The sequence below is a fragment of the Syzygium oleosum genome, unplaced genomic scaffold (genome assembly GCF_021117445.2).
Source record: "Syzygium oleosum isolate NSW1041296 unplaced genomic scaffold, Sole_v2.1 Sole_v2.35, whole genome shotgun sequence".
Classification (NCBI taxonomy): domain Eukaryota; kingdom Viridiplantae; phylum Streptophyta; class Magnoliopsida; order Myrtales; family Myrtaceae; genus Syzygium; species Syzygium oleosum.
Window position 1 is genome coordinate 402,208 of NW_026607519.1, and position 26,226 is coordinate 428,433.

At 41.6% G+C, this 26,226-nt stretch overlaps 2 protein-coding genes across 2 annotated transcripts; both read right to left on the bottom strand.

Moving 5' to 3' along the window:
* Positions 1-472: 472 nt before the first annotated feature.
* On the bottom strand, positions 473-12,098 carry LOC115676840 (casein kinase II subunit alpha). The gene is made up of 11 exons (XM_056305132.1): positions 12,086-12,098; positions 10,896-11,328; positions 10,409-10,538; positions 5,438-5,632; positions 3,596-3,753; positions 2,192-2,282; positions 1,724-1,789; positions 1,550-1,632; positions 1,325-1,388; positions 1,162-1,230; positions 473-828 (listed from the first exon to the last, which is right to left on the bottom strand). Exons 1-11 carry the CDS (start codon positions 12,096-12,098, stop codon positions 772-774), a joined length of 1,359 nt encoding a protein of 452 aa, XP_056161107.1. The 3' UTR covers positions 473-771.
* A 3,302-nt stretch (positions 12,099-15,400) lies between these two features.
* LOC115666166 (formin-like protein 6) lies at positions 15,401-19,878 on the bottom strand. The gene is made up of 4 exons (XM_030587944.2): positions 18,160-19,878; positions 17,868-18,067; positions 16,928-17,169; positions 15,401-16,808 (listed from the first exon to the last, which is right to left on the bottom strand). The coding sequence occupies exons 1-4, from the start codon at positions 19,875-19,877 to the stop codon at positions 16,014-16,016; spliced, it is 2,955 nt and encodes a 984-aa protein (XP_030443804.2). The 5' UTR covers position 19,878; the 3' UTR covers positions 15,401-16,013.
* Positions 19,879-26,226: the final 6,348 nt, after the last annotated feature.

Below are 26,226 nucleotides of genomic sequence, written 5' to 3' on the forward strand. Positions count from 1 at the left end.
GATAGAGAGTAAATGTCACATAAGTACAAGTTTATGGTTTTTTATGTCACAAGAAAAAATTTATGATAAATGTATTACAGTAAGCATAATTTGAGATTTTTGATGTCACAAAAGAAAAAAGTTCAAAATAAATGTGTCACATTAGACATAATTTAAGATTTTTTGTGGCTTTTTTCCTATTGGGAATGATCTTTGTAAGCTCAAATGGGAAGATGTGAGATGCAGAACCACCGGAGCATGTGCTGTCCCGTAGAAATCAGCACTGGTTCACCATCCTCCTCTCGATTCCAACATCCGCCTTTGTCATATAGGAAGCTAATGTCGTAGTCCGGCTGACAAAAAGTTCACATATCCGACTTTCTTCCAAAAAATAAAAAATGTATCAATGCTGACTCTGATTGTCCGGCTGACAGCAAGTGTTTGACTAGAAAGATTTCTATGGAAACCAATGTACAATGTTAAGCAGATCACGAGAATAACACCATACAAGTTCTTGCCTTTAAGTCAGGACAAGGTTATTCACTTTTTAGCAGCACAAGAAAGTTCCAATTTCAAACCACAAAGAGACTTGGAATACGCAAGTCCACCGGTCGAAAAAAACAGAAAAAGAAGTAAAAATAAAAGGAATAAGCTGATTGTCTAATGTCAAAGGTAACACATGTTTGAACTTTCAACCTGCAGCCTCAGTTCACGGTCCAGTAAGGTTTACAGAATGACGACCCAACAATCCAATGAGCCATATGAATAAAAGGCTGACAAAGCTTCAAATCTTTAGGCACGATTTCTGCTGCTTTCCGCATTTCTTACTGGGTAAAAATAAGGATGAGCCTGCATGAGAGAGAACACAAGTTTTTTCATGAAATGATACGACACGTTAAAAAGCATCAGAAAAGCAATACGTTAATCTAATCTCACACGAATTTGCTCGAGTCCAAAGGACAACTGAAGCAATGTGACTTGACCAGAAACACTTTAAAACAGTAACTTCAGCACACACTGAGCCTCAAGTCTGGGAAATTATAATTCAAGCTACCAGCATACTGATTCAAGCCAGAGCAACATGAACACAATGTCAGACACTAAAAAGTGCACCAGTGCCCACAGAGAAGTCCCATTTTCAAAAAGTCAATGGCCTCTTTTGAAGTCGGAATTGGATCATACCATTGCCTCCTTTGCAGTCGGCCTCTCCTGATGATCATATCGCAGCAACTTGTCCACAAAGTCCATGGCCTTCAACAAGAAATGGACAAAACAAACCATAAGAGAATACTTCCTTAATAGAAAGGTTTCAAATTGCCACGCAATAAAAGACAAATCGATCTACCTCAGGGACAGCTAAATGTTGGTTGTCAACATTTATGAATTTTGACCATGGCTTCCGGCTATGTCTACAATTAAACAAAGTAAAAAGGAAATCTCAGGTGCAACCAGAAATATCTTGAAAAAAAGAAAACAAAAAATGCACAAATTTACACAATGCAGATCCCCGCTAAATAATAACAATAACAGTGATGATGATAATGAAGATAATTTTGGTGATATGACCGACCTCCCAACAAGTGATGCAAGGTGTGGGTCAAGCTCTATACGATACTTGTTAAGGTAAGCATTTAGCTCATCAGTGCCAAGTACCTGTTGCAACATAGCAAAAAATTGAGAGATTTATCTCTTTGTTCCTGCCACTTATTTGTTAAGCTATACTCCAACCAATCAGTCTGTATACCTTGGCTATTTTGACCAGTTGATCATAATTATCATGCCCATAGAAGAATGGCTCCTTACGGAATATCTACATGGCACAAGCCTCACAGTTAGAATCGCAGAAGGCACTAGCACATAACCTAACTTCTCGAATTTGAAAATCCCTTACTTGTCACTCCATCTATGAAGAATGTAAAAAGCAAATGACTAATTTATTGTATCACCAAGAATTCTCACAAAAAAATTGTAAAAGAACTTTCTAAATGTAGATTTCCTGCAAGCAATACATGTATACATCCATATAGAACTCGATCTCTTTTATTGAAGATCAACATACAAAGACTGACTTCAGCCTTGGCACCTAACTGAATAAATAATCATTTGAGACTGATATAAAGGTCACCCGTGATATAACAATACAACAGAGAAGTAACTTATATAAATGAAAGACCCAGCAATAAATGTTTAGATATGGTGCATGCATACTCACCATTCCTGCAAACATACACCCAAGGCTCCACAAATCTAAAGAGTAATCATAGTCCTGCAAATCAACAAGCAGCTCGGGTCCTTTGAAGTACCTACAATTGTGGCATTTAGGTTGTAAGAGGGACTATAACTCGCATTCATGAATAAATAGACCTAACAATTATTAGACACAGCAAAAAGACAAAAAACAATGTCCATGCTTCTTCAAGTGCTGTGAACAGATTGAAAATTCACAAAAGACCTAAACTATTTAACCATGAAGCAATATTCTCAGTAATCGTGATTAAAGTCCTGCAGATATCACTTGAACAATTTAGATGTGCACTGAATTTTTGAAATTCCAAATCCTTTGCTTAAGCCAAAAGGCTCTGCCTGGCAGGTTAGACATAAGCAAATCATTCATAATCAATTCTTGATGTCTATCCATCCAGATTAAAGCAAAATGCCATACTGTTTTCTTGCAATCATAACTCACAAGATATTAGATTAAACTGGATGTATGGAACCAATTTGCAAATGCTAGTGACATATTAGCCTTCAATTGGTATTTGATGACATAACAATGATTCTTAGCAACCTAAATTAATCATCAAAATATATTCTTAGCTGTCAATCTAAAGTTCAACGCCCTGCTAAATTTCTCTGTATCTTCTACAACCAAATGATGCAAATCTCTCAAAGAAAATAATGGCATATAGAGTTACCCATGAATCCATGATCCAAAGTTGAATAACTTCAACACAAAATAAGTCTCCAAACCATTAGTCAAAATCTTAAAATTATGCAGATCCACTAAAAGTTAGTTGAAATCCCTCTCTCCCTCCTTCTCACTTACACTCAATCCCTAGCATTAACAATCATCACTGGCTGCGAGTTTCTGCCACCAAGAGCAAACTCGTCAGCAAGCCTCATATGTTACCTACCTAAATCTTTTTAATTCTCAAAACTAGTCTGCAATGCCCATCTAATGCCAATCCACATAATTAGCCACAGTTGTTTCCTACAGATGCTGTTAAAGTCGCAAGTAAAAGCCAAAGTTCAGTTTTTGTATAAATTGAGTAACAGAAATGACCCTTTGCTTAAGGCATTAGTCAATTGACCATGATTAAAAAATAACTAAAGAGTTGGACAAAGTGAGACAATTAATGTAGTGAGCAAATTGAAAGAATGAAAGAACACAGGACATAGCTTGACAAACTCAAATTTCGAGATGCAAAGTGTAACTACACCAAATAAAAACAAACAAGATTCCTTTCAACTCCAAAAATCATAAATTAACAGTCGCTAGAATTTGTCAACAAATCAATAGTATGACTGAGAAAAAAAGACAACATTCTAAGAATTCAGATATATAGACGCACGCACGCATTTAAATCCAACTATGACAATAAAAGCGAAGCAAAACCTGGAAGCAACGCGAACATTGTATTCTTTTCCAGGATGATAGAACTCGGCGAGGCCCCAATCTATAAGACGAAGTTTACGCTGCTCATGATCAATCATGACATTATGTGGCTTGACATCACGATGCATAATCCCTTGTGAGTGGCAATAGTCCAATGCCTAATCATGTTTATCGAAAAAACAGCAATACATTTAGTAAACAAGACATAACAAGCTAGTCAACAGTAAGCAACTCTGTTACTTTTTGACCCTAAGGGAAGGCATTGCACCCTCCTTTCCGCACCAACCCCAATCCTTCCCTCCTCTTCCATTTTGTATTTGTGTTTGGGGGGAGGAGAGAGAGAGAGAGAGAGAGAGAGGAACAATAACGGTATTGACTTATCCTTAAAGGTTGTGCGTGAAAGAACCAGAATACAAATTTCCAAGAGTGGCTTGACTTTCTTCAATTATTAGAGAACAGTGACAAGATAACGTCCTCAACATTTTTGAGTGCTCCTATCATTACGACCTCTGCCCAAGGATGAATTTAGCTCTTATACAAATAAAACATATGTGTACGTATATACAAAAGTTAATAGCAGTGGCTATCATCTTGGAAAAATTCAGCTTTTGGTCCCTTTACGTTCACGTTCTTTCTATCAATTCCCTATAGCTTTAATATGTCTAACCAAATTATTCTAGTTTCACACATTTTCTAATCAAGTGCCTCCAACACCAAATCCGACCAAATTTTGCTGATGTGGCCGTCAGAATAAAATATTTCCACTGCGGATGTCCCCATGGGTGTCCACATTGGCTAAATTTTATTCACATCACAATCCAACATTATCTACACCGGCTAAATTTTTCCACCCAAATCCATGTGGGCATCAACATAATTTCTCCTCATCATACTTGGGCATCGTTGACGTCCATGTCAATTGAATTTGGTCTGATTTTTTGTCATAGGGGCGCAATTCGATTTTCCACCCAAATCCATGTGGGCATCAACATAATTTCTCCTCATCATACTTTGGCATCATTGACGTCCATGTCAATTGAATTTGGTCTGATTTTTTGTCATGGTGACACAATTAGAAAATTTGTGACAGTATAAAGATTTGATTAGACAATTTAAAAGTATCAAGACATGATTAGAAAAGCATTAAAGTACAGGGACAAAACATATAATTTTTCTTATTATATATAAAAAAGTTAATGAAAGTGTGTCTTTATATCTCCATAGGAGGTATATGTCCCCAAAAGGGTTACCTAAGACAATGTTCACCTCGTACGGTCCAAACAGTAACTTTTTCCAAAGAAATACAGATAGTGAGACGTAAACATCGCAAGGGAGATTTCAACTTGTGGTTTTGGATTCAATTAATACAAAGTAAAAATATCCCTCAAAACATCAATTATGAAAACTTCAATTATATCTTTTCTATCTTTGAGGAAAAGACAAACTACCAAATGTCAGACTAATAGCTTCCTAAACCAAGTTCACCAAGCTAAGCAAAAACCAAAACCACCCATACATGAAATTCTAAAGGATTGCAATAAGGCAGCAATGCTTTATGCAAGTGTTGAGCTGTTAAACATCAACATTGTTATAAACATCAAGAGCATCTATCACGATAAAACAAGTCATAAGATTTCTTCGCTACTCACATTTGTTAGAAAGATCAAAATCAAAACAAATCTAAAAGTTACAGGCTTCAACTACCAGGCACCACTTATAGTCGACAACAAGAACCCATGAAACAAGTAGGGAAAAAAAGCTAAGGACAAAGGCAATTTAAAATGTGTGGGCGTGAGCGCGCAAGAGAGAGAGAGAGAGAGAGAGAGAGAGAGAGAGACTTGCCTTTAGAAGTTCATAAATATAATAGCGAATGTCATAGTCAGAAAGGGTCGGATATAACACTTTGAAATCTGTATTATTGACGTATTCAAAAATCAGACTTGGGGTCTTCGATTGCTGATCTCTAACAATATCAAGTAACTTCACGATATTAGGTCCACCACAAAGGTTTTGCAATATTTTGATCTCCCTCTTAATCTGCACATGGTACAAAAAGAGTACTTACTAAAGGTTCACAATTGTCACGCATTATGTCAACAGGACTATCATAAAAATACAACTATACGTGGTAATAAACTGGCTGAAGAACGCTGGCAATCTATAATTCTGTAAATAAATAATTACTCAAACATATTTGCTCTCGTTCATCCATCACATATATACAAAATTTCTTCCTCCATCAGTCTACTAATATATTATTTTGGGGGTAATTCGTCACACATTGTATCAACAAACTATAAAAGATCGGTTCTTTTAACATTAACCAATTGTTCCAACTGCAAAATGTTCATATAAAGTAGAAGTTTCAATGAAAGACTTTCATAATTTACCTAGCCGAATCAGGGTGGGGAGCTACCCTAGCACATAAGAGAAAACTCTCGTTTCTTATTAGCCCCTTCAGGTTCACAGGTTTGACCCCCTGTTACAGGATATACTTCCTTTGATGTGAACTATGACCCTTAACTCGTGCTCCCCTAATCCCCCAAGGCGGCTATGTCACTGTCTAAAGATGAAGAAAAATTGAACTTATCTTTTTTTTTATTGAACTGTAATGAGTATTATCCACAATAGGCACCAAGGGGATGCCAACCCATGTACAAAATCATCAACAGGATAAGGAAACGATATTCCCTAATCCAGGCCTCCAACTCTAGGTTCAGTGTAAAGTTCCGAACAAAAGCACAGATCGATTCATTCTTCTCTTGTCCTTTTCAAAAGTTTGTCCCTCAATGATCTCCTTGCTCATGTAGTTATTCCTTTGATGTGCATTTGCTATTTTGTGGAAAAATCTGGTGTTTTTATCTCCTTCTCTAAGCCAAAGTTCTATATCTCTGATATCTCATCCAGCAAAAGCAACCAAGCTAGGTCAGCTTTAGCACACGCTCTCATTTCCTTACCCCAACTAAGTCACCTTTGAATTTCCATATCATCCACTAAAATAATTTCATTCATAAATTCATCCTCCATCCTTCATCCTCGAAGAACTATCAAACTCTTCCTTCTTCCAACCTTTAAACTTCCTCTTCCAAGCTTTGAGCTTCGAAGCTAAGATCAAAGTAGCCGTGCCCGACTCAGCTATTTCAGACCAGCTGTCCTTACAAGCTCATAAAGACCTTCCACCTTCAGCCACTTGTTTCCCAAACGAAAACGGGTAGGATCCCCATTACACCCGCCAATTCCAATAAGACAGCATGATGGTCAGAGGTTGGTCTTGGCAGAAGGCATTGCTCAGACTTGGGGAAAATTGTCCAAAAAGTTCTAAACCGAATGCACTTTTGTCAATTCACTCCTAAACCTTTCAATTTTGCCAATTGAGACCTAAACCTTTTCACGTTTTGCCAATTGAGTTCATCCAGCTAATTTTGGCTAGAAATTGCTGACGTGTACGCCGACCATCCTACGCGGCACAAGCAACGCTGACGTGGATTTAATAATATGTTTTCGAATTTTTTTAAATTTTTTTATTTTTCCCTTTCCTCTTCTTTTCTTTTCTTTTTCTTCTTTCTTTTTTCCTTTTTCACTCCACCGGCCACCGCTAGGCCTCGTCGATGGCCAGCGGAGGTCACCGCCTAGGGCGAGGGCGGCCAATGCACGCCCAGGCGAGGGCCACCATAGCGAAGGTCACCCTGGCCTGAGGCTGGCGACCTTTGCCAGGCCATCGACAAGGCTAGACAGTGGCTGGCAAAGAGAAAAAGGGAAAAAGAAAAGAAGAGAAGGGAAGGGAAAAAAGAAAAAAAGAAAAGAAGGAAATAAAATTTATAAGAAAGTTCAAAAAATATTAATATATTATTAAAAATTGTCGACATCGGCGCCCGGCCATGCCACGTAGGACGGCCGGCGTCCATGTCAGCGATTTCTCGCCAAAATTAGCTGGATAGACTCAATTAGCAAAACATGAAAAGGTTTAAGACTCAATTGGCAAAATTGAAAGGTTTAAAACTGAATTAGCAAAGTGCAATAGGTTTAGAACTTTTTGGACAATTTTCCCCTCAAAGTTGGGGCAAAAATCATCCCAATCTTGAGATAACAAGAATCTATCCGACCATGAAAAAGGAGGAGAGTCCCGAAAACTTGACCAAGTGAAATTACCTGCACTAGACGGACGTTGAAGAGCTCATTCTCAAAAACATAACTTCGGAACTACTTGGTGCCCACACTTCCCACTATGGCCCCCTATCTTTCATGATCAGAAAAGAGAAGGTTGAAATCCCCCCAAAAGCCAAGGCAAACACCACCTCTCCCTGCTCTCAGTAAGCTCTTCACAAAGTTGGTTTCGCCCCTCCCTCCTCCTAGGTCCATAGATCAAAGTTGTCGGACAGCAACTGAAAATTGCAGGAGATAAAGTACAGAGCCTGACAAAAAAACTCCTCAATTCCACTACAAGCGAGTCCCACAAAATTAAAGTACCACTGAAGAATCCTGAGGCAGATAAGTGAATTCACTTCTTAGTTCTCAGCAGCCAAATGGATCTCACAAACTGCTCAGAATTTTTTTTTTATTTTTTTTTCTGTAAGCTAAAAATATCCACTCACCAGTCATTCCAAAATCTTTTTACTACAGCCCTTTTCTAGAATCATTTAGACTCCTCACAATTCAAGCAATAAGTTTCGAGTTCATGAAGAAACACTAACTCCCACTGACTTTACCTTCTCATAGTTAACTGCAAATCCGTACCTTCTGTTCTCCCACTTTAGTCAACTCCCCTTCTCATACTACCAGGCTCTTTCCTGGATTTTTTCTTCGCTTCCTCCTTCCTTTTCTCAATATCTTCAAAAACTTTAAAAGCCCTCTCCTTATATCCTACAAAGGAGACCCCTACTATTCTACTCACCTATCTGATCCTGCAAACAGCGCAATCAGAAACTTTAGCCGGAAACTGTTCATCCAAAACATCTGACTGTGACAAGTCCCTCTCCCCACAAAAAGCACTCTGGGTGTGCCCATCAACAAAAGGCGCCAGAGCAAGAGATTGATCTTCTTTGCTATTATCTATGGCCTGCGCAAGGGTAGTGTCATTTCTCTCCAAAGGTGACAGTGGGCTATGGTTAATCTGGCATATCAACTTTCAAAGATCCCAAGCAGTCAGGCGGGGTTTCAACCACCTCTCCCTCATCTGGAAAGAGCTCTCCTGGTTCCAAATCCCCTTCCACCCTTCCATTAATAAATTGAACTGAAGGAGAAAGCATGTTTAATTGTTCTTCAGTTAAAACAGAGAATGAGGATGCTCGCTGAACGATTCCTCCTCCATGATTGGGCTAAGGCTTACCCTCAAGTTCTGAAAAATCTTCATAACAGGAATGATAGATTTCCTGTTAAACTTTCTGCATTCTACAAAACCTTTTCTCTTGTTGACAGAACCCGCTTAACCAACAGCATTACCAAGAACCTGAAAGTTGCAGGATGTTTTTGGCATCTGCTCCCTATTAATTCCACCAAGTCTAACAACTCGATGATCATTTTGAAAAAAAATTCCCAGTTTCTTCCTACTCCCTTGTAAAACAAAGGCTTCTTCAGCACTACTTTCCCTTCAAGAGTTCCCCCACAATGAGGGCAATGGCCCAAGGAAACATCCTGGTTTGCGTCCTCAGGCACCACCCCAAAAGGAGCTCCAAAGAGCTCAGGTATCGAGTGTTTGGTGCTGACTGGTTTAAGAAACCTATAACAATGTTCAACTGCTCCAAACAAAGACCACCAGCGCCTTGCTTTTTTTTCCCTTCGAGGAAGACAAGAAGACGTGAGCCTCCTTGGTTTATCTCTGTCAGCAAAAGCATTCTCACTCTACTATTCCATCAGAGAGAGAGAGAGAGAGAAAGTACCCTATCCATAGCCCTAAATTTCCAAGTCCATGGCCTTTTCCATAGTTCAGACAAAAATAAACTTCAACATTTCACCAACCATTCAACTTCTGCCAAATCAAGGAAGATGGACAAACGGCGATTTCTAAAATGCTTGGTATTTTCATAACATCTCTCCAGGAATTATACTTACCATTTCCATTATCACAAGAAGATTATCCAAAAGAGTAAAAAGTCATTTTCCGATTGACCGACATTTAAGGACTCACATGTGATCACACAGTACACTGGAGAAACAAGTACAACCAGTACAAGGAAATCTCAACAAGCTGTAACTTTACCTTCTTTCACTGGTATACAAAGCGCAGCCTAAATTATGGCTATACAAACATTTTCCTAAAGCAAGATGGTCCATTCAAATACAACCAACTCCTTGAAGACAGGCTTATAATTCAGTTCTTTGTACAGCACAAGAGTTAAACAGTATCATAAGCCAAAGATATCAGGATTACATACTGAGAAGACAATCAACAGAAAAATTGCAATTTGTCCAACCTAAGTCTGAGACTATAGTGTACTACCGTAGCGAAACCACTGTAGCTTCTATGTGTAGTAATGTTAATCATGCAATCCTCTCAGAAGAGTGAGAATCTTTAAAAATGTTTCTTGAACTTCACAATAGAAAGTTCAAATAACCATCAGGATGGCCAATGGAACACCATAAGAAGGCTGATACAGACATAATTAGAGCTAAACAAGTTTCCAGCATCAACATCGTAGCTAGAGACAGCTACAAGGACTTTCTCCCAGGTACAAAAAGCAAAAGGGAGGGTCTCACAGTTCTTCCCTTTTGCATTCAGCCACTTCGCTACATGATTACAAATTCGTTTCGAATTTCCTATGCACGCCAAAACAAAAAATGAACCCTAAACATTCTCGAGATGCAAAAAGCACACACCTTTTTCTTTTTGACAGGCTTGAGAATCTTAATGATACATTTCTCGTTGTCCGTGCAGTGAACACCTTCAAACACCTCGCTGTATTTGCCCCTCCCGACCTTCCTCACAACTTCATAATCATCTTGCTCCCTGAATAGCAAGAATACCCGAGAAACAAATTACGAATTGAAATCCAAAGCCCGGCATACAGGCAGAGAAGCGGTATCATTCTCCTAGTTCTCGACAAGGAGCGTGTCGGGCTACCTTGTTTGTTATACCAACAAACCACTCGAGCAACAATCTTTCACCCTTCCCTTACCAATTACAACCCTAACGTACGTTTGAGTCCTCTCCCATTCACAAAATTTCCATAAACCAAACAGAAAATTGAAAACGAAATGGGCAAGACCAAACTCTCGGTCTCGTTCCGGCAATTCAATCGACGAGGTAGACCCAATCAAACTCCACACCACGACAAGATACAACAAGGGGAAGAAGCATCGATACCCCCACTGGACAGTCAGGGACTCGTAATCCCAGTACTCTTTCGGGCGGATCACATTGACGTCGGCGTAGACCCTGGCCTTGGAGGCGGCGCCGGGCCGCCGCGTGGCCTTCCCGATCTTCTGCGCCAGGGTTTCCGGCGGCGAGAGCTGCCGAGGGGCGAGGAGGGGACGCGGCGGCGGTGGATGGGCGGGGGCGGGGGCGGCGGCGGGGGCGGCGGCGGGGGCGGGGGCGCTTGCGGTGGTCGTTGGGCGGGGAGAGCGGGGCGTGGGAGGCGAGGCTGCGGCGGCGGCCGCCGAGGAGGGGGGAGAGGATCGGGGGGAGGGAGGAGAGGAGGAGGCGGCAGTGGTGGTGGAGGGAATGGCGTGGGGAGGAGGAGGAGGAGGAGGAGGAGGGGAGAGGGAATTGATGATGATGAAGGAGAAGAAGCAAAGGCCTTATGGCCATCAAAAAATCGGGCTTCCTTCTCTTTCAGTGTGTGTGCGCGTCTCAAAAAACAAAAGAGGACGCCGATGATGTGGTGCCCCCCCCTCCCCTTTTTTGCATAACCCTCCCCTCGTTGGTGTTCCCTAAAACTTTAGTTTCTTTTTCGTTATTTTATGGCATAGGGGAGGGGCCTTTGCTTTTGGCCTTTGCTTTTTCTCCTTGGCTCAAAAATTGAAACTACCACTCTCCCTCTCTCTCTCTCTCTCTCTTTCTCTCTCTCTCTTTTCTTTTAGGAAAAGCAAAGGGGAAAAAATGGGGCGAGCGATCCTCGAATTTTGATCTGATGTGCGATGTGATCCTTAGACTCTTGATTTGTTCGATATGGCCCTGCTTTGATTCGATGTGTAATGTGATCCCTGAACTTCTGTTGCCTGTTCAAACTGGATCCTTAGATTATATGAAAATGTCCGATGTTGTCCTTGAACTTTAAATTAATGGAATGATAACATCAGATGTTTTCGTATAGTCCGGGAGCTAGTTTGGACAGGTACCAGAAGTTGAGAGACCGTATTGAATAATTAAAAATCCAGGGACCACATTGAACGATAAATAATTCATGGACCACATTACATATTGGATCGAAATTCAGGGCTCATTTGTATTATTATCCCAAAAGCAAAAGCCCTTATCTTCTTTGCACTACCTCTTTTTCGTGGACATGAACTTTTTTGTTAACGTATCGGAACTGAGAGAGGTGCACGACGCACGTGAGCTCGCCATGTGGCGCTGAACTTTGTCTCTGTGATTGTCATGTGGCCGTCAAACTACATCGCATAACCGTGCCACAGAGTCCATATTCGACTAATTAGCATTAATATAGTGACTAATCAATCCCAAACTTTTACCACTTACAAAATCCAAAGAAAGTATGTTGAAAGTGTATTCGATCAATGATTTTTCAGAATCCACTTATTTTGAAAATCAACAATATTTAGAAAGAAAAAATCAAATAAGAGATAAAAGTTCATGAGTTTTAATTTACTAGATTTTACACGGCAATTGGTCAATGATGTAAATTGAATTGGACAATTTATTCAAGTCAAATTTGAAATAGAATCGATATTTGTTTAAAAATAAAAATGATGGATAAAAAATCTCGAATCAGCCAATCTGGTTCAAGTGCTGACAAGGACATAAAGCTTAAATGGACTCAGCCATCAAGACCCATGTCTGGTTTTTGAAGAAATAAAAAAAAAAATTGTCATGTTCAATTTGACATTAAGATATCAAGGCCTTCGAATCTTGCACGAAGGAGACAGAATTAGAGGATTTTTACGATTTGATATTGGAATTAGAGATTGTATTGTATTTATTGAAATTAATACAATCTGATATGTGTATATATATTGCAATCTAAGTTTAGATATGAAGTTTTGTTTGTGTACAAATAAGTATATTGGCGAATATATTGAGTCAATAAATATGTTGGCGGATTTAAAAATATGTTTACGAACATACACCCACGCAGAGCACATGGTATTCTTTTGCCTCGTCATCCACATTTAACCAATAATAAACTTTTAGCTTATCGATTTGTCATTTCCCGACGTCGATCTACGATTTTTTTTTTGGTCGAAGAGCGAAGTGTGTCATTCATTGACTAACAAAATGATAGCATGACTTGCGCGTTTCTGAACATAAAAGATCCCATAAAGGTAATGGCAGTTTTACGAGCCAATCTTGCAGTAGGACTTTCTAGCGATGTGTCTTGGCTATTCGGTTTGACACTTGATTTGATTCGCGCAGGCTGTAGACCAACTCTAGGAAAGCTTTTGATTACATTCTTCAAGGATGGCCCGAAACTCCCATGAGCCGGGAGAATGTTCACCAAAGATAAGTTATCAGAGCTCATCACCATGGGCAGATCCACACTTCTCTGCAGATCAATTTCATCTTCTAAGTACAATAAAGCTGGATGCAATGCTAGGGCTTCGATTTCCAGCACCGAGGAGGCATCTGTGATTTCAATTTGATAGTTTTAGACAAAAGTATCTTGAAGTAAATTCTTAAAATAGAAATGTTAAAAAAAAAGGTAGTAAAATTATCTTGAAAAAATTGTCTCTTTTGATTGGACATTAGAGGAAATAGACCATATCTTGAAATAACATAGGTTATTTTATATATATCCCATGACCGCAATAATATCCATGTAGGTTAAAGGAAAATGAAAAATACAACTCATTATGGCTCTGTTTGTTTCACGAAAAATAAACTTGTCAAGGAAAACATTTTCATTTTTTTTTTCTAGGTGAAAGAAAAAGAGGGAAAATGATTCCCTATTTTCCGGCGTTTGGTTTGCCCCAGCACACGCTGCAAGAAAATAAACTAGTCAAGGAAAACATTTTCATTTTCTTTTCTTTTTTTTTATTTTTTTATTTTTCTTCCTTTCCTTTTCTTTTTTTTTTTTTTTTGCCTGGCGGCCAGGTCGCGGAGTCGCCGGCCTCGGGCGAGGCCGCCCTCGCCCGCGTCGGCCGAGGGCCGCCTCGCCCGGGCAGGCGAGGTCGCCCTCGCCGCAGTGTCGGGCGGCCGGCCTCGCGGTTGCGAGCGAGGTCGAGCCTCGCCCGGATCCGGCGAGCTCGGCCTCGCCGCCGCCGCCGGCGAGCTCGACCTCGCCGGCCTCGCCCGGCGTTAGGCGAGGCCCGGCCTCGCCGGTGCGAGGCGAGGTCGAGCCTCGCCGTGTCAGCGCGAGCCGGGCCGCGCGGCGGCCGAGCGAGGCCGGCCTCGCCCGGCGCCCGAGCGGCCTCGCCTCTGAGGCCGACGACCTCACTTCCCGGCTATGGCTGGCGGAGGAAAAAAAAAAAAAAAAAAAGAAAAGGAAAGGAAAAGAACAAAAACAGAAAAGGAAAAAAGAAAGAAAATAATAAAATGATTTTCTATTTTCAAAAAGATGAAATAATTTTTTTCCACTTTTGAACGTGTTTTTTCCATGGACGGAAAATGTTCTTTTTTTTTTTCAAGCACGTTCTCCTCCAAACACTCCTTTTAATGTTTTTTTGTTTTTATTTTTCATTTCTGTTTTTCTTTTTCTTTTCATATATTTTTTCTTTTCTTTTGTTAAAAAAATCGAATTTCTAATTATTTTTCTTTTTATTTTTCTTTTTTCTTCTTCTTCGGCTGGTCACGGTGACGGTTGGCGATCTACCACTAGCAAGGGAGGAGCTCGCCCGAAGCCAGCGTGGCTCAAGCTCGTCTGCGACAGTCAGTAGCTACAACACTACTAGCAGTCACTTTGCTTTCAATGTTGAAGTGTATTTATGCATGTCAGGTCTGTGTTATTTTAGCATGGAGAAATGAGCTACATGGTAGTGTACTCCACAACTTATTTTTGAGTGATCAAGGCATTTTATGCCAATTCAAGACTCTTCTGTTTGGACATCATTTGAAAACGTACTTTGCCAAAAGAAAAAACCGACCCCACCCGACCCGAACTGGGTTTTTGGTTCGGGCCAGAACGAGCGCAAATCCTTTATGTTTCGGTTTCAATAAGGTATCATGAAAACGCGATCCGAACAGTTGACAGTTCTATCTAGGCCCAAATAAAATTGAACTCTGTAAATGGCTATAGCTTTAAAAGAAAAAACAAAGCAGTGCGCGATGAGCACACAACAACAAACAGCAAATGAGCAAGATGAGCAGTGAGACTCTTAAAATGGCAGACCGGCGGCATGGACGTGCAACGGCGACACAGCGGGACAGAGGCATCGCAGAGGGCAGCGTTAACTTGGTTCCAAAACGTGAAACCCGACGGCATGGTTATGTGGCCTCAATCTGGTCCAGGGAAGGGTTCTGCAGCCAGAAATCACGAGCCCGGTAAAGGCGACAACGCCTACGGTGGCGCGCTAGTCTTGGGACCCGATACGGCGGTTGCTAATTCGGAAGGGGGGGAAATGTCCCCTGGTGGTGCTATTGTACTTCGACAATGAATTCTAGTTTTCCCGAAAAAGAAAGCACCCGATCTCCGATTCGATATCAAACGCATATCTGGGATGTTAGTTTTGAGACACGAGAATGCGATCCGAGAATGCATCAAAAGAATTATCTGTATTCTTATTTAGGATCCTCAAAAACAAATGCTAATCGTATTCGAGATTGCAAAAGCGACAGCAAGACATGCCGTGCCTTTGAATTCTGTCTGTATGGGATTGTCTGTCAATCTGAGCGAAGAAAACACTGCCTGTGCTATTGAAGATACGTCAAACTCATCAAAGTATACAAAAATGATTTCTCTCTCTTTGCTTTTCACCTTTTACTCTCCAGGTTACAGCCGCACGTGCACCGGCTTCCTGGCAAAAAAGAGGTAGTTTGATGTCGATCCCCTCATTGACCTATTGACTTTGTTCCTGTTCTACAAGACACGACGACTCCGATCATAAAGAAGCTGCGACGTCCTTTCGCTCCGGGTTTGGGATACCCATCACGTGAGAAATGCCTGTTCTGCCTTTGGTTCTCCGAAATGCTACAACTATAACATTCTTGTCACTGATGCCATTTCAATTGCCGAAACTGCGGGTAAAGATTATCTCACATGCTGAGTATTATTAAGCTTCATCATCGTGATGCCTTTTGAATTGGCAAAACAGTGGTTATGCTGATTAACTGCATGCCGGGTAATATTCGGCTTCGTATTTGTGTATTCTATGGAGACAAGCTTTCCTCGTCCGAGCTGCTATTTCCTCTCACGTTATACCTGTTTAGAACAGGGAGTGAAGCAGTGGAAGAAATCCGGAAGGACCTCGCAGTCCCCACCACCGTCCGATCCTGCATCCTACCGACATCCTTGCACACATGATCCAAAACCGAGAGAAAATCTCTCACGATCAGAAAAATTCTTAATGGGTGAGCTTCCTCCTTTGCAGCATCACCATGAAAATATTCAGTAACCTCTCTCACGAGAAACAAAGCCTTCTTCTCATCATCCTTGACTCTAGTGATTTCCTCCTCTGCCTCTCTAAGGAACATCTTCATTGAATCGAAAAAGTTCCTCTGCATATCTGGCCTCTGGTATTGCAGCACATGTCTGACTTTGTCGAGCCCACTTTCAAGTTTTGTGACATAACTACTCAAGACATCAGAGTCCATCCCTGCTGCCTTTTTCACGTTTCCAAGGTCCTTGCTCAGGTTAGCCACAACCTGCAATCCTTGCTTCTTGAAGTCCTCGTCCTTCATCTTAGGTTGCACCTTGTTCTGAAGATTGTCGTCAACAGAAGTTGTACCTTCTCCCTCAGACCTTATGATTTCCTGAACCACGAAGTGAAGAAGCGTCGTTTTTCCATCTGTTGCCTTTATGTCTACGAGTTTTAGGAGTGTATCAAGTTTGAAAGATTTTGCATCTCCACGGTTTGTGCCTACGTTCATTCGGTTTCCTGTCCTAAGCACAGCTTCAAGGAGTTTGAGGAATAATCGGCTGTTCTTTAGCTCTTCACTAGCTGCCTGCCATGTAATAACATCCAATGAGTAGGTCAGAGACATTGCAACCAAAGAATTTATCACATCTAATAAAAACTATGAGGGATTGCATGATGTTGGTGTGGATAACTTGAGAATAGTACCTCTAGCGTTTGGAAAGCCTTCCTCAGGTAGTTCACCTCAGCCTCAAAATTGGCTCTATATAACATGGCTTCAACTCTTTTGAAGGCAAATGGAATGTCAAGGATAGCCTTAAGAAACCGTTCTGCAGTCCCTAGTTTAGAGATGTCACCGTTATAATCTCGAAGCTTTATCTCCTCCTCCTTTGTCGGAGCCATTTTCACAAGTGTCTCCAGAAGTTCAGCACCCAAACCTTCTGGATTACCTACAAATCCATTTACATATGGCACATAATGTAATTACACTAGCAATGTAATAAAGCATGCAAAATAAGAGATCAATCGAAATCAACTTCCACTTAACTCTTGAAAAAAAGTACTCTATTATAACCTTATTCATAACATCTCTCTCTCTCTCTCTCTCTCATGCTGCAAACTCGATTACAACTTGAAATCGTGAAATTGAAGCCATGAAGTCATGCAGGTAAGAACCCGCATTTGTTTACTGCATCTGAAGATTTTGACCCTCTACAACTATGTTATATTTCTTTAACTTCCCCCTCTGCCCCTCCTTGTTCCCAATAATATATGATGATTCTTCAGAACACATACGACAATGCAATGATCTTCTGGTTTCGACTGTTGTAAGACTTACGGCTTCAACTAAAAAGCTTGTTCTATCTTGGCACACTACAGGCTTCATTGAATTTGGCCGGGATTGCAACTTCAAGAACTTTCCATATGAACTCAAATCCATTATTCCTTGGGATTAGTGACGATTAGGTTCCACGAAGGGGAAAAAAAAAAGGCTCTCGACACCCCAAGAGCATAATCGTATCGTCATCAAAGTTTGAATTTCCATAAGCTACCCACTTCCTTCTTTTTAAGCTAAGTTCGGATATCGTAATTTCCGACTATTCTCTTTCCATGTTTTGAAGAAAATTGAAAGGACATGGGGGCATACCATCTAAAAGAGCTTCGGAGACTTCATCCCTCGTCACGTTCAGTGCTCTCAACAGGATGGCTATATTCTGTGACTTCTTTGGATCCAATACCCTGTTCTCCTGTTCCGGAGGGGGCAGCACCGATCTCCTCGCCGGCTCCTTAGGAGCTGAATTTGTCGAGTGGCAACCGAAAAGGGTCTCCATCATATCCTCATTCAATCTACAAATCAGAGAAATTTTTCCATGGTGATCAGAATTGGTTTTACTAGACTTCAGCAGCATCAACATTTATTTCAAGAAACAAGACTTAACTGGAAAGAACTCGACTTGAGCTGGTCCCACACCGTGGCTCTGTCAGAAGTTGCCCTGACTTTGTCCCAGTGCAGAGGCTTCAATTTCGGCCTCGCTTCATCTTTGTCGTCCCCGTTTTGCCTCTCGGAAGAACCGTGGCTTCTGCTACTCTCTCCGGCAGCCTCGCTCTTCCCATTACTTGAAATTACTCTGGAAGCCGGATTCCAAGATTTTGATCCGGTTGATTCTGGGGTATGCTGTTGAGGAGACGAAACGTTAGCTCCTAGTCTTCTCTCTTTCCTCGGAGTCGCAAAGGCCCCCGGTGGCAAGGGCAGTCTAGGAGGCGGCGGGGGCGGCGGCGGCGGAGGAGGAGGCGGCGGCGGCGGAGGAGGCGGTGCAGCCGTAACTCTGTTTGCTCCCTGCGGTGAGCTGCTTATTGATTGGAGAAGTGCCATGTTCGGAGGCGGAGGTGGACATGAGAATTTAGGCCTGGCGATCGTCCTTCCGCTCTTCTGCGACGGCGCCACCACAGGCGGCGGCGAGACCTGCTTTATGGATGGTATGATGACATGTTTCATTTCCGGGGAAGAAGCGGAAATTCGTGATTTTGGAGACGTTCTCTTCGAATGCGGAACGGAAGCGCCGGAGCCATTGCCGTCGCTTCTCCCGAAGACTCCAAAACCTTTCCTGTCGCCGGCGCTCTTACTGCCCGGACGAGAAATTGGCGTGTGGTAGCTCTCCTCGTTGCTTACGGAGGAGCATTGAGGAGTGTAAAACGCAGTATCGTGACTCTCCTCATCGTCCGACGAGATCGCCGGCGACTTCTCCGCCGGAGGCTTCGCCAACGGCGGCAGGGGCTGCAACTCAGGACTCGGCCGATACCGAGGGTTCTCTGATCTGTTCACCGAATCCAACTTCCGGTAAGGCGACGAGATTTCTCCGCTGCAGTCGCCGGTGGATCTCGTCGCCGACGGCTCAACGGTCCCAATGTAGAGGAAATTGGACGGCGGAGCTCGAGAATCGTCGACGCCTCTCTCGGAACTGTTCCCACCGACGAGCTTTTGCGTCTCCTGCGGATGCTTGGCCCTGTGCCGGTACAGGAAGAACCCGAGGGCGGACAGCATTCCCAAGGTGACGATCCCGACGGAGATGGCGATCGCCACCGTCTTCGTCGGCTTCGTCGGCTGCGTCGCGGTCGGGAACGGCGTGGTCGCATTGCTGAGCGCCGGCGGCGGCTGGCCGCCGCCCGGGTTCTGGGTCGCCCCGGCCGGCACCTCGGGGAAGAACGGCTGGTCGGGGTCCGGGAACGCGGGGGACGGCGGGGGAGGGGAGGGCGGCGGCGGGGGGAGCGACTCGGCGGCCGGGGGCGGGGCGGAGCCCGCCGGGAAGAGCGGCTGGTGGAGGATCCTCCTGTGGAGCACGGTCGGGCCGCCGGATGCTGCAGTGCCGCCGGCGTGGAGGAGGAGGAGGGAGACCAGGACCGCCGGAGCCCGGAGGAAGCTCCAGCCGGGAGCTCTCATGGTGAATTCCGCTGCTGCTGCTGCTGCTCGCGTGAGTTGCTTTCTCTCACCAAATTCATCTCTCTCTAGTCTCTGCGAATTCTCTGCAACTAGAGAGAGAAACGGTGAAGAAGACGAAGAGGAGGAGGAGGAGGAGAGGGTGTGTGTGTGTGTGTGGGTGAAGAGAAGAAGAAGCTTCTTTTGGCTGCGAGATCTGGATGCTCCCCCGGATGACGTCATCATCGCCCGCACCGCATTTTTCCCTTTCCCTCTTTTTTCTTTATTTCATTCCCCCCCCCCCCCCCCTCCCCCATGTTTTTTATAGAGCTAATTCCAAAAAAAAATCGACCGTTAACTTTAGTACATGCGATAATTCTAACCCGAACTAATAAAAATCATGAACTTTTATTAGTTCCAAATCTGGTTCCCGTAATTTATAATTCTTAAATTTTTCGGATCAAATTTGAGATTTAAATAAAAATTAGCGAAAATAATTCGGGTCAGAATTGTCATTCAATACAAAATTGATCATTTTTATTTTTTTTGAAATCAGGCTTTTTTTTTAATATCCCTATTTCGACGTTTATTCCCCCTTACACATGAGTCATGGGACGGATTGGTTTTCTCGGCTGTGCTAAATGTCGGTATGACACGTGGCGGTGCTCTCTTCTTTTTATATAAAAAAAAAAGAAGAAGAGAGGAAAAAAATTGATTTGGACTGATGATCGTGACCACGGAGTGGGTAACGTAATTATTTTAGCGACAGGCGTACAACGTACGCGCACATGCACTTTTACGTGTCCATCGTAACGGGATTTAATTGGTTCGTATTGTGCTAGAAGCTAATAAGGGCAATTACAACCTAGGAAATGGTACGTATTATTTCGATGATAAATTAAAACTTAAGAAAAAATATGCTAACTTTCTTTTTATTTGTTAGCAGAAGAGCCTACGGAAACATGTCGAAATTGAAATTAATAATAGAATATATCAAGGAGAAGGTTAACTTTTCATTTTGGAAGATGAATTAAAAATTCCGTGAAAGGAAAGATTTGACGTATAGGTTAAATTCAAGTTTAGATTGTGTTAGGCATTCAAAATATCTTGGACTAAGTCGTTGGTAAAATTTAATGAAAATAGTTTAAGATTTGAACCAAACGACGGCATTTCAAGAAGCAACTTCCTGTGTTATGGGATGGTGCCCCCAATTTGTTAATGACATCCTATTCTATTAATAAATCACATCGCTCGAAAGGAAGAAATTGAACCCACAAAATATGGACGAATTTGTACGTTTGTTCACTCTAGAGACCTAGCCTTAGTAAAAGTATAGATTACCTATATTTGTAGAACAAAAGGGATCAAAGAACTCCCGGAGTTTTTCTTTTGGGGGTCGAAAAAAGAACTAAAATGGCTATTTAAAATGTCGAAAAAAGTATCTTAACATGAGCCGGGGGTTAATTGTAGATAACATAACTTTTAAAATTGTGCACGCGCATAGCACGAGCGTAAGAGCTAGTTCAATAGTTTCCGTAGATCAGAACATTAACGAGCATATTATTAAAATTTTTGTCGGGAAAAATCCTAATTAATTGTTAGTTATGGAAATTAAAATTAAAAGTATATATATTATAAAGTTTAATCACCTTTCATCCTAATATCAATTGTCCTCCTATGCTACTAAAATTTTTGCAGAGGCTGTAGACATACTCATATGTATAATATATATATATATATGGAAAAGTTAGCGGATGTAAATTTTGTAGACATCTTTTAATGTATTGATTTGATGCTTGTTAATTCCATTTAATTTCATTCGGTATACATTAAATAAAGAATGTGATACATGATATTCAATTATCTCGTGACGAAAGTGTAATCATGAAATGTGTTAGGATAGGCTTTAGAAATGGAATATTAATGAAAAATTCGATTGAAATAAAAAAAAAACAACTATAATTTCACGACATTACTATCTCATAACGTATAAGTACTTTAGAGAATTTGGTATCGACTATCGAGATAAAAATTCCAAATGGATTTTATATTTTTCAAATGATTCGCCATTAATAAAGGGAATCGTGTAAGAGTGTTTAAAAATTAAAATCCTTTGTCATCTCCCTCACGAAATTTTAAAATCTAGACCGAAAATTTTGTTCTCTCTGATATTCCTCACTTCCTAAGTATAGCATGAATATCCATTTGTATTTTCTTCTTGTTACTTTTTTTAATTTTAGTTTTAAGGAAAATGACTCAAATAATCCATAAACTTTGGCCCAATGTGCAATGTGATCCCTAAACTTTAAATTTATTTAATGTGGACCATGAGCTTTACCCAAATGTATAATGTGATCCCTAAATTTTGAATTTATTTAATATGTCCTGACTTTTGGAACTTTATATAGAACATGTTCCATATAGTCTAAATGGAAAATGAATACTAAAAAAGTCTAAGGACCACACCAAACGAATGAAAAGTTCACGGATCACATTGCACATTTGGGTAAAGTTCAGAAACCGTATTGAACGAATTAAAAGTTGAGGGGGTAAGTTATATACACATTGAGTCAGAGTTCACGGACCGTTTACGTCGTTATCTCTTAGCTTTCCTTAAAAAAAAAAAAAATTCGAACCGCAAATAAAAGAGAAACGGATCGGGTCGAACGGGGCTTTTTTAGCCCCGAGTGAACACGCTCCGAGACACCTCCAGTTTTTGATTGGCGGAGGCGGTCATGATTGGACAGGGACGCGCCATCATCATGAAGGCGGTCATAATTGCAGCAATCAAAGCTGTGGGATTTAACACCATCGCAAATAGCAGAAAGCGGTTCCCGAAATTACGACCCCCGGGGGGGGGGAGGGGCGGGTAAAAGGGCACGGGCGTAATTTCGCCGGAAAAAAAGCCCGGTGCGGCTAAGCGCACCTCCTCCGCCCGTTTTTTTTCTCCGCTTTTTTCTGATGCCAGGTCGATCCGCACCGACTCCTCTGCCCGCACAGCATATGCCCCCCGCTTTACCAAACTATTCCTTCAATCTTTTTCTTTCCGCTTTGTTCGTTAGTGGAACGTATCGCCGCCGCGCAATGACACTTCTGCCCTTCCCCCCCCCCCCCCCCCCCACGCCCACCACTTTTGCCCCTTTTCTTTTTCCCTTTTAAATATATTTTAAAAAAAAATTTCTTTTTGGGGGGGGGTCGTTGTTTTTTACTTCTTAACGTTGCAAAGGTGGTGGTGGGGGGTGGTGCCTTGCTTTTATTCCTTTTGGGCAAGTGGGGGAAGGGGCTGTCGTGTATGTATGTACTCTTGCCGTGCTGGGTGCGGCTATCTCCTCGTTCGGGGGGGAGGGAATCTTTGCGAGGTGTCTGCCCCCCTTTCAAAAGAAGAAAAAAAACTGACGACCTTCCTTAACCATTAATCAAGAATCATGGGATTAGAGCGATCAATGTGATGCCGTGGATGAGATTAGCCGCCCCCCACTTTTTTTGTCGCCTTTACTTGATCCGTGCGACTCACGAGATTCCGAGAAACGGGGCACCAAGTCTCCTGCTGCTGCTGCTTCTTGGGAGATTCGCGGGCCGGTTCTTGCTCCGGATGGGAAGAAAACGCATTGACCTTGACGGGAAACCGGTTTCGTTTTCCCCTCGCGTGATGAGATACGGGGGAAAATGATACGAGGTTTCGGCCCGATATGCAGCGTGGTCCGTGGACTTTAGCCCGGTGCGCAGTGTCGCCGCCCAACTTTTAATTTGTTCGATGTGGCCCCCTATACTTTTCGTACGGGTTCAATTCAGTCCCCGAACTATATGCCGTTCCTAAATTTGAATTGATGGAAGGACGGTGTTGAACAATTTCACGTAATTCATGGACTAAATTGAACATGCGCTAAAAGTCCATGGACTATATTGAGCAAATTAAAAGTTCAGGGACCGCACTGCACATCGAGTCAAAGTTCACGGACCATTTGTATCGTTATACCATAAAAACTCAAAGAGAGAGATTGGTGAAAATTTTACTGTTCAAGCTTAAAAGAGGTTAAACTAGTAAATCCGGTTTAGTAAGGCCGTGTCGCCGGCTATTTGGGCTGTGAAAATAAGAGGAGCCTTCTATTATTCCAACTCCCATGGTAAAGGAATGACTTGAGGATGAACTGAGTATATACTCATGCTTCGCTTGTACATCTTTAGTGCTGTTTAAGGTTGATCATTAACCAGCGTGCGTTGGTTATAAATGTCTATAATCCAAGATCATTCATGCTTCAACCGTCAAATGGTAGAATAAGTCTCGAGCAACCTCAAATTAGTTTATTTTAATACCGTATGAGTACAAGAAAATCGCGATCGGACACCACAAGTGTCATGACTTTCGTGTGGCGTTCACTTGAGGGCCATAATTTTTTTGACCATTTGAATGCCATAGCTTTTTTAAGTACGTTCACTTGGGGGATATGAATTTCAATTGATTACTTGAGTGTCACGACTTCTTAAAAACGTTCACTCTAGTGTTAGAAATCCGACGTAACATGATACTTATGGTGAACGTTTTTAAAAAGCTATGGCACTCAATTGATCGATTGAAAAATTATATGACTCTCAAATGATTAGAAAAAAAGACATGACATCAAGTGAACACCATACGTAAATTATGGCACTCAAATAATTGAAAAAAAAAAAGGATTATGGCATTCAAGTGAGCGCCGTACAAAAATTATAGTGCTTATTATGTCTTTTTCCTGATGATTTTGTGTATCCAGCGGACCTAGGTTGGTTTATCTAAAAAAAACATGTAATAAGTGCTTCTGATTTTGGTTTTCGGTGGCACCATTAATTTTGATTATACATTGGGTTTGTCAATTATGGGGAAACTTCTCTTCTAGAGTAAGGAGATTTTTTATGTACCTGTTTACGTTAGAACGTGGTGCAGCTAACAGATCATGTAATTAAATATCAAAAACGAGATAACGAAATTACTATAGAAATCAACAGCAAATTGATAAAAAAACGTCAAAGATTTATGTGATCCAGTCGGAGCGTTGGTTCCTTTTCCATGTGGAGCGAATGAATCCACTACAAATATGGAAAATTGCAAATTTATAATCGCTCACTTGCTCTATATTATACCCTTTAGTAAACCCACAAAGTGATATCTCACAATTTCTCGCGGAGAGAAATCTAACACTTCTCTTATTCAAACTCTTCCATATCCCAAATCCATTTTCTCCTAGATCACAAAACTCCTCGCTCCTTGCTCTCACTACCACTACCACTACACTCTCTTGCATCCTCTCTCGCTCCAAAATCCCATATCGCCATCTTGATCTCCCTCTTCCCCGGACTCCGTCGAAGTTGAATTTCTCTCTACGAAAAAGTTCAAAGTGTCCTCAAAGTTAGGTCTCCGCTTCACTCTTCCTCTCTTTTAGCCATTTCATTCGTTGAGCATTAAGCACACTCAGAAATAAGTTCAATGGCGTCTTCAAGACCCCATCAAATTCGATATCATCTGTTGAGCATTACATATTCAATTTCAGATGGATATTTCTTGAAGGCGGTGTTCTCGCTCTGGTTGAGTAGTCTGGTGAGACGAGGGGTTGATTCGAGTTAGGATCTGGGAGTTGATAGGGTGATGGCAACCACAATGAAAATGAGCACAGAGAACACAATCCTAGAGAAGTAGGGGTTCCCCTTCATGGGTGTTTTTCTTCTTCCACTATTTTTTCTTCCTGCTCATCGGACTTAGAGAAGTTGACAGTGTGGACTCACCTTCGATGACGAGACAAAAAAAAGGGATTTTGGGAGATCTTGTGATTGGATTGGACCAAATCTTGGTTCAGTGTGTCTTTGATTTTGGTTTGAACCTTCTGGAAAAACAAATGGGCAAAGCGTTTGGCCCAAATCCTGCGGAGTACCGATGAACAAAACTTTTGGTTTAAACCGTTTGCGGAGCCTTAGGACACGCATGATAACCATTATGTTTCTCTGTTTTTCTATCTTTTTGTTTCCATGAACAGATTTGGAACAGAAATTCATTTGGCAACGAATTTTAATTTTTCTAATTCTGGAACAAATTTCTACTCTAGAGATAGGCTTGGAATAAAAATTAGAAGTACAATTTTCTACTTTTCTATTTTTGAAACAAAAATGAGAAATAAAAACACTTATCATCACTCACCCTCGCGACTAGCCGTTGTCCGCCGTCTACTGTCCTCCGCCACCGCTCGACGCCGGCCACCTCCCGCTGCCGTCCATTGCCGACGGCCTCCTGGGTCCTCTGCCGTCTGCCATCCTCTGCCACCGCCCGACACCAGCCATCCTCCGCCGCCGGCCGCTCGGGAAAGAGAAATTTTTGTGTCGTTATCAAACAAATTTCTATTTCAGGAACAGAAATTTTGCGTTATTATCAAATGTATAGTTTGGCTTAGAAGCTTGTCCATGAAATAGAAATAAAAAAATCTATTTTTTGGGTCAGAAATTGATTTCTAAAACAGAATGGTTATCAGTCGCACCCTTAGTGTATCTTCACGGTAATCATTTTAAAGTGCATATTCTCATTGTGTTTGATAATTTATTTATTCGTGCAAGTACAATCTATGTATAC

What these genes read in the sequence shown, in the direction of transcription:
- LOC115676840 (XM_056305132.1), bottom strand. An exon ending in TCCCTGACTGTCCAGTGGGG is followed by an intron (nt 10,539 to 10,895) that starts GTATCGATGCTT and finishes CTTGCTATTCAG; the next exon opens with GGAGCAAGATGATTATGAAG. An exon ending in AGCCTGTCAAAAAGAAAAAG is followed by an intron (nt 5,633 to 10,408) that starts GTGTGTGCTTTT and finishes TACCATGTGCAG; the next exon opens with ATTAAGAGGGAGATCAAAAT.
- LOC115666166 (XM_030587944.2), bottom strand. Translation starts at nt 19,877, where the DNA reads ATGACGTCATCCGGGGGAGCATCCAGATCTCGCAGCCAAAAGAAGCTT. An exon ending in CTCCGAAGCTCTTTTAGATG is followed by an intron (nt 17,170 to 17,867) that starts GTATGCCCCCAT and finishes ATGGATTTGTAG; the next exon opens with GTAATCCAGAAGGTTTGGGT. An exon ending in AGGCTTTCCAAACGCTAGAG is followed by an intron (nt 16,809 to 16,927) that starts GTACTATTCTCA and finishes ATTACATGGCAG; the next exon opens with GCAGCTAGTGAAGAGCTAAA.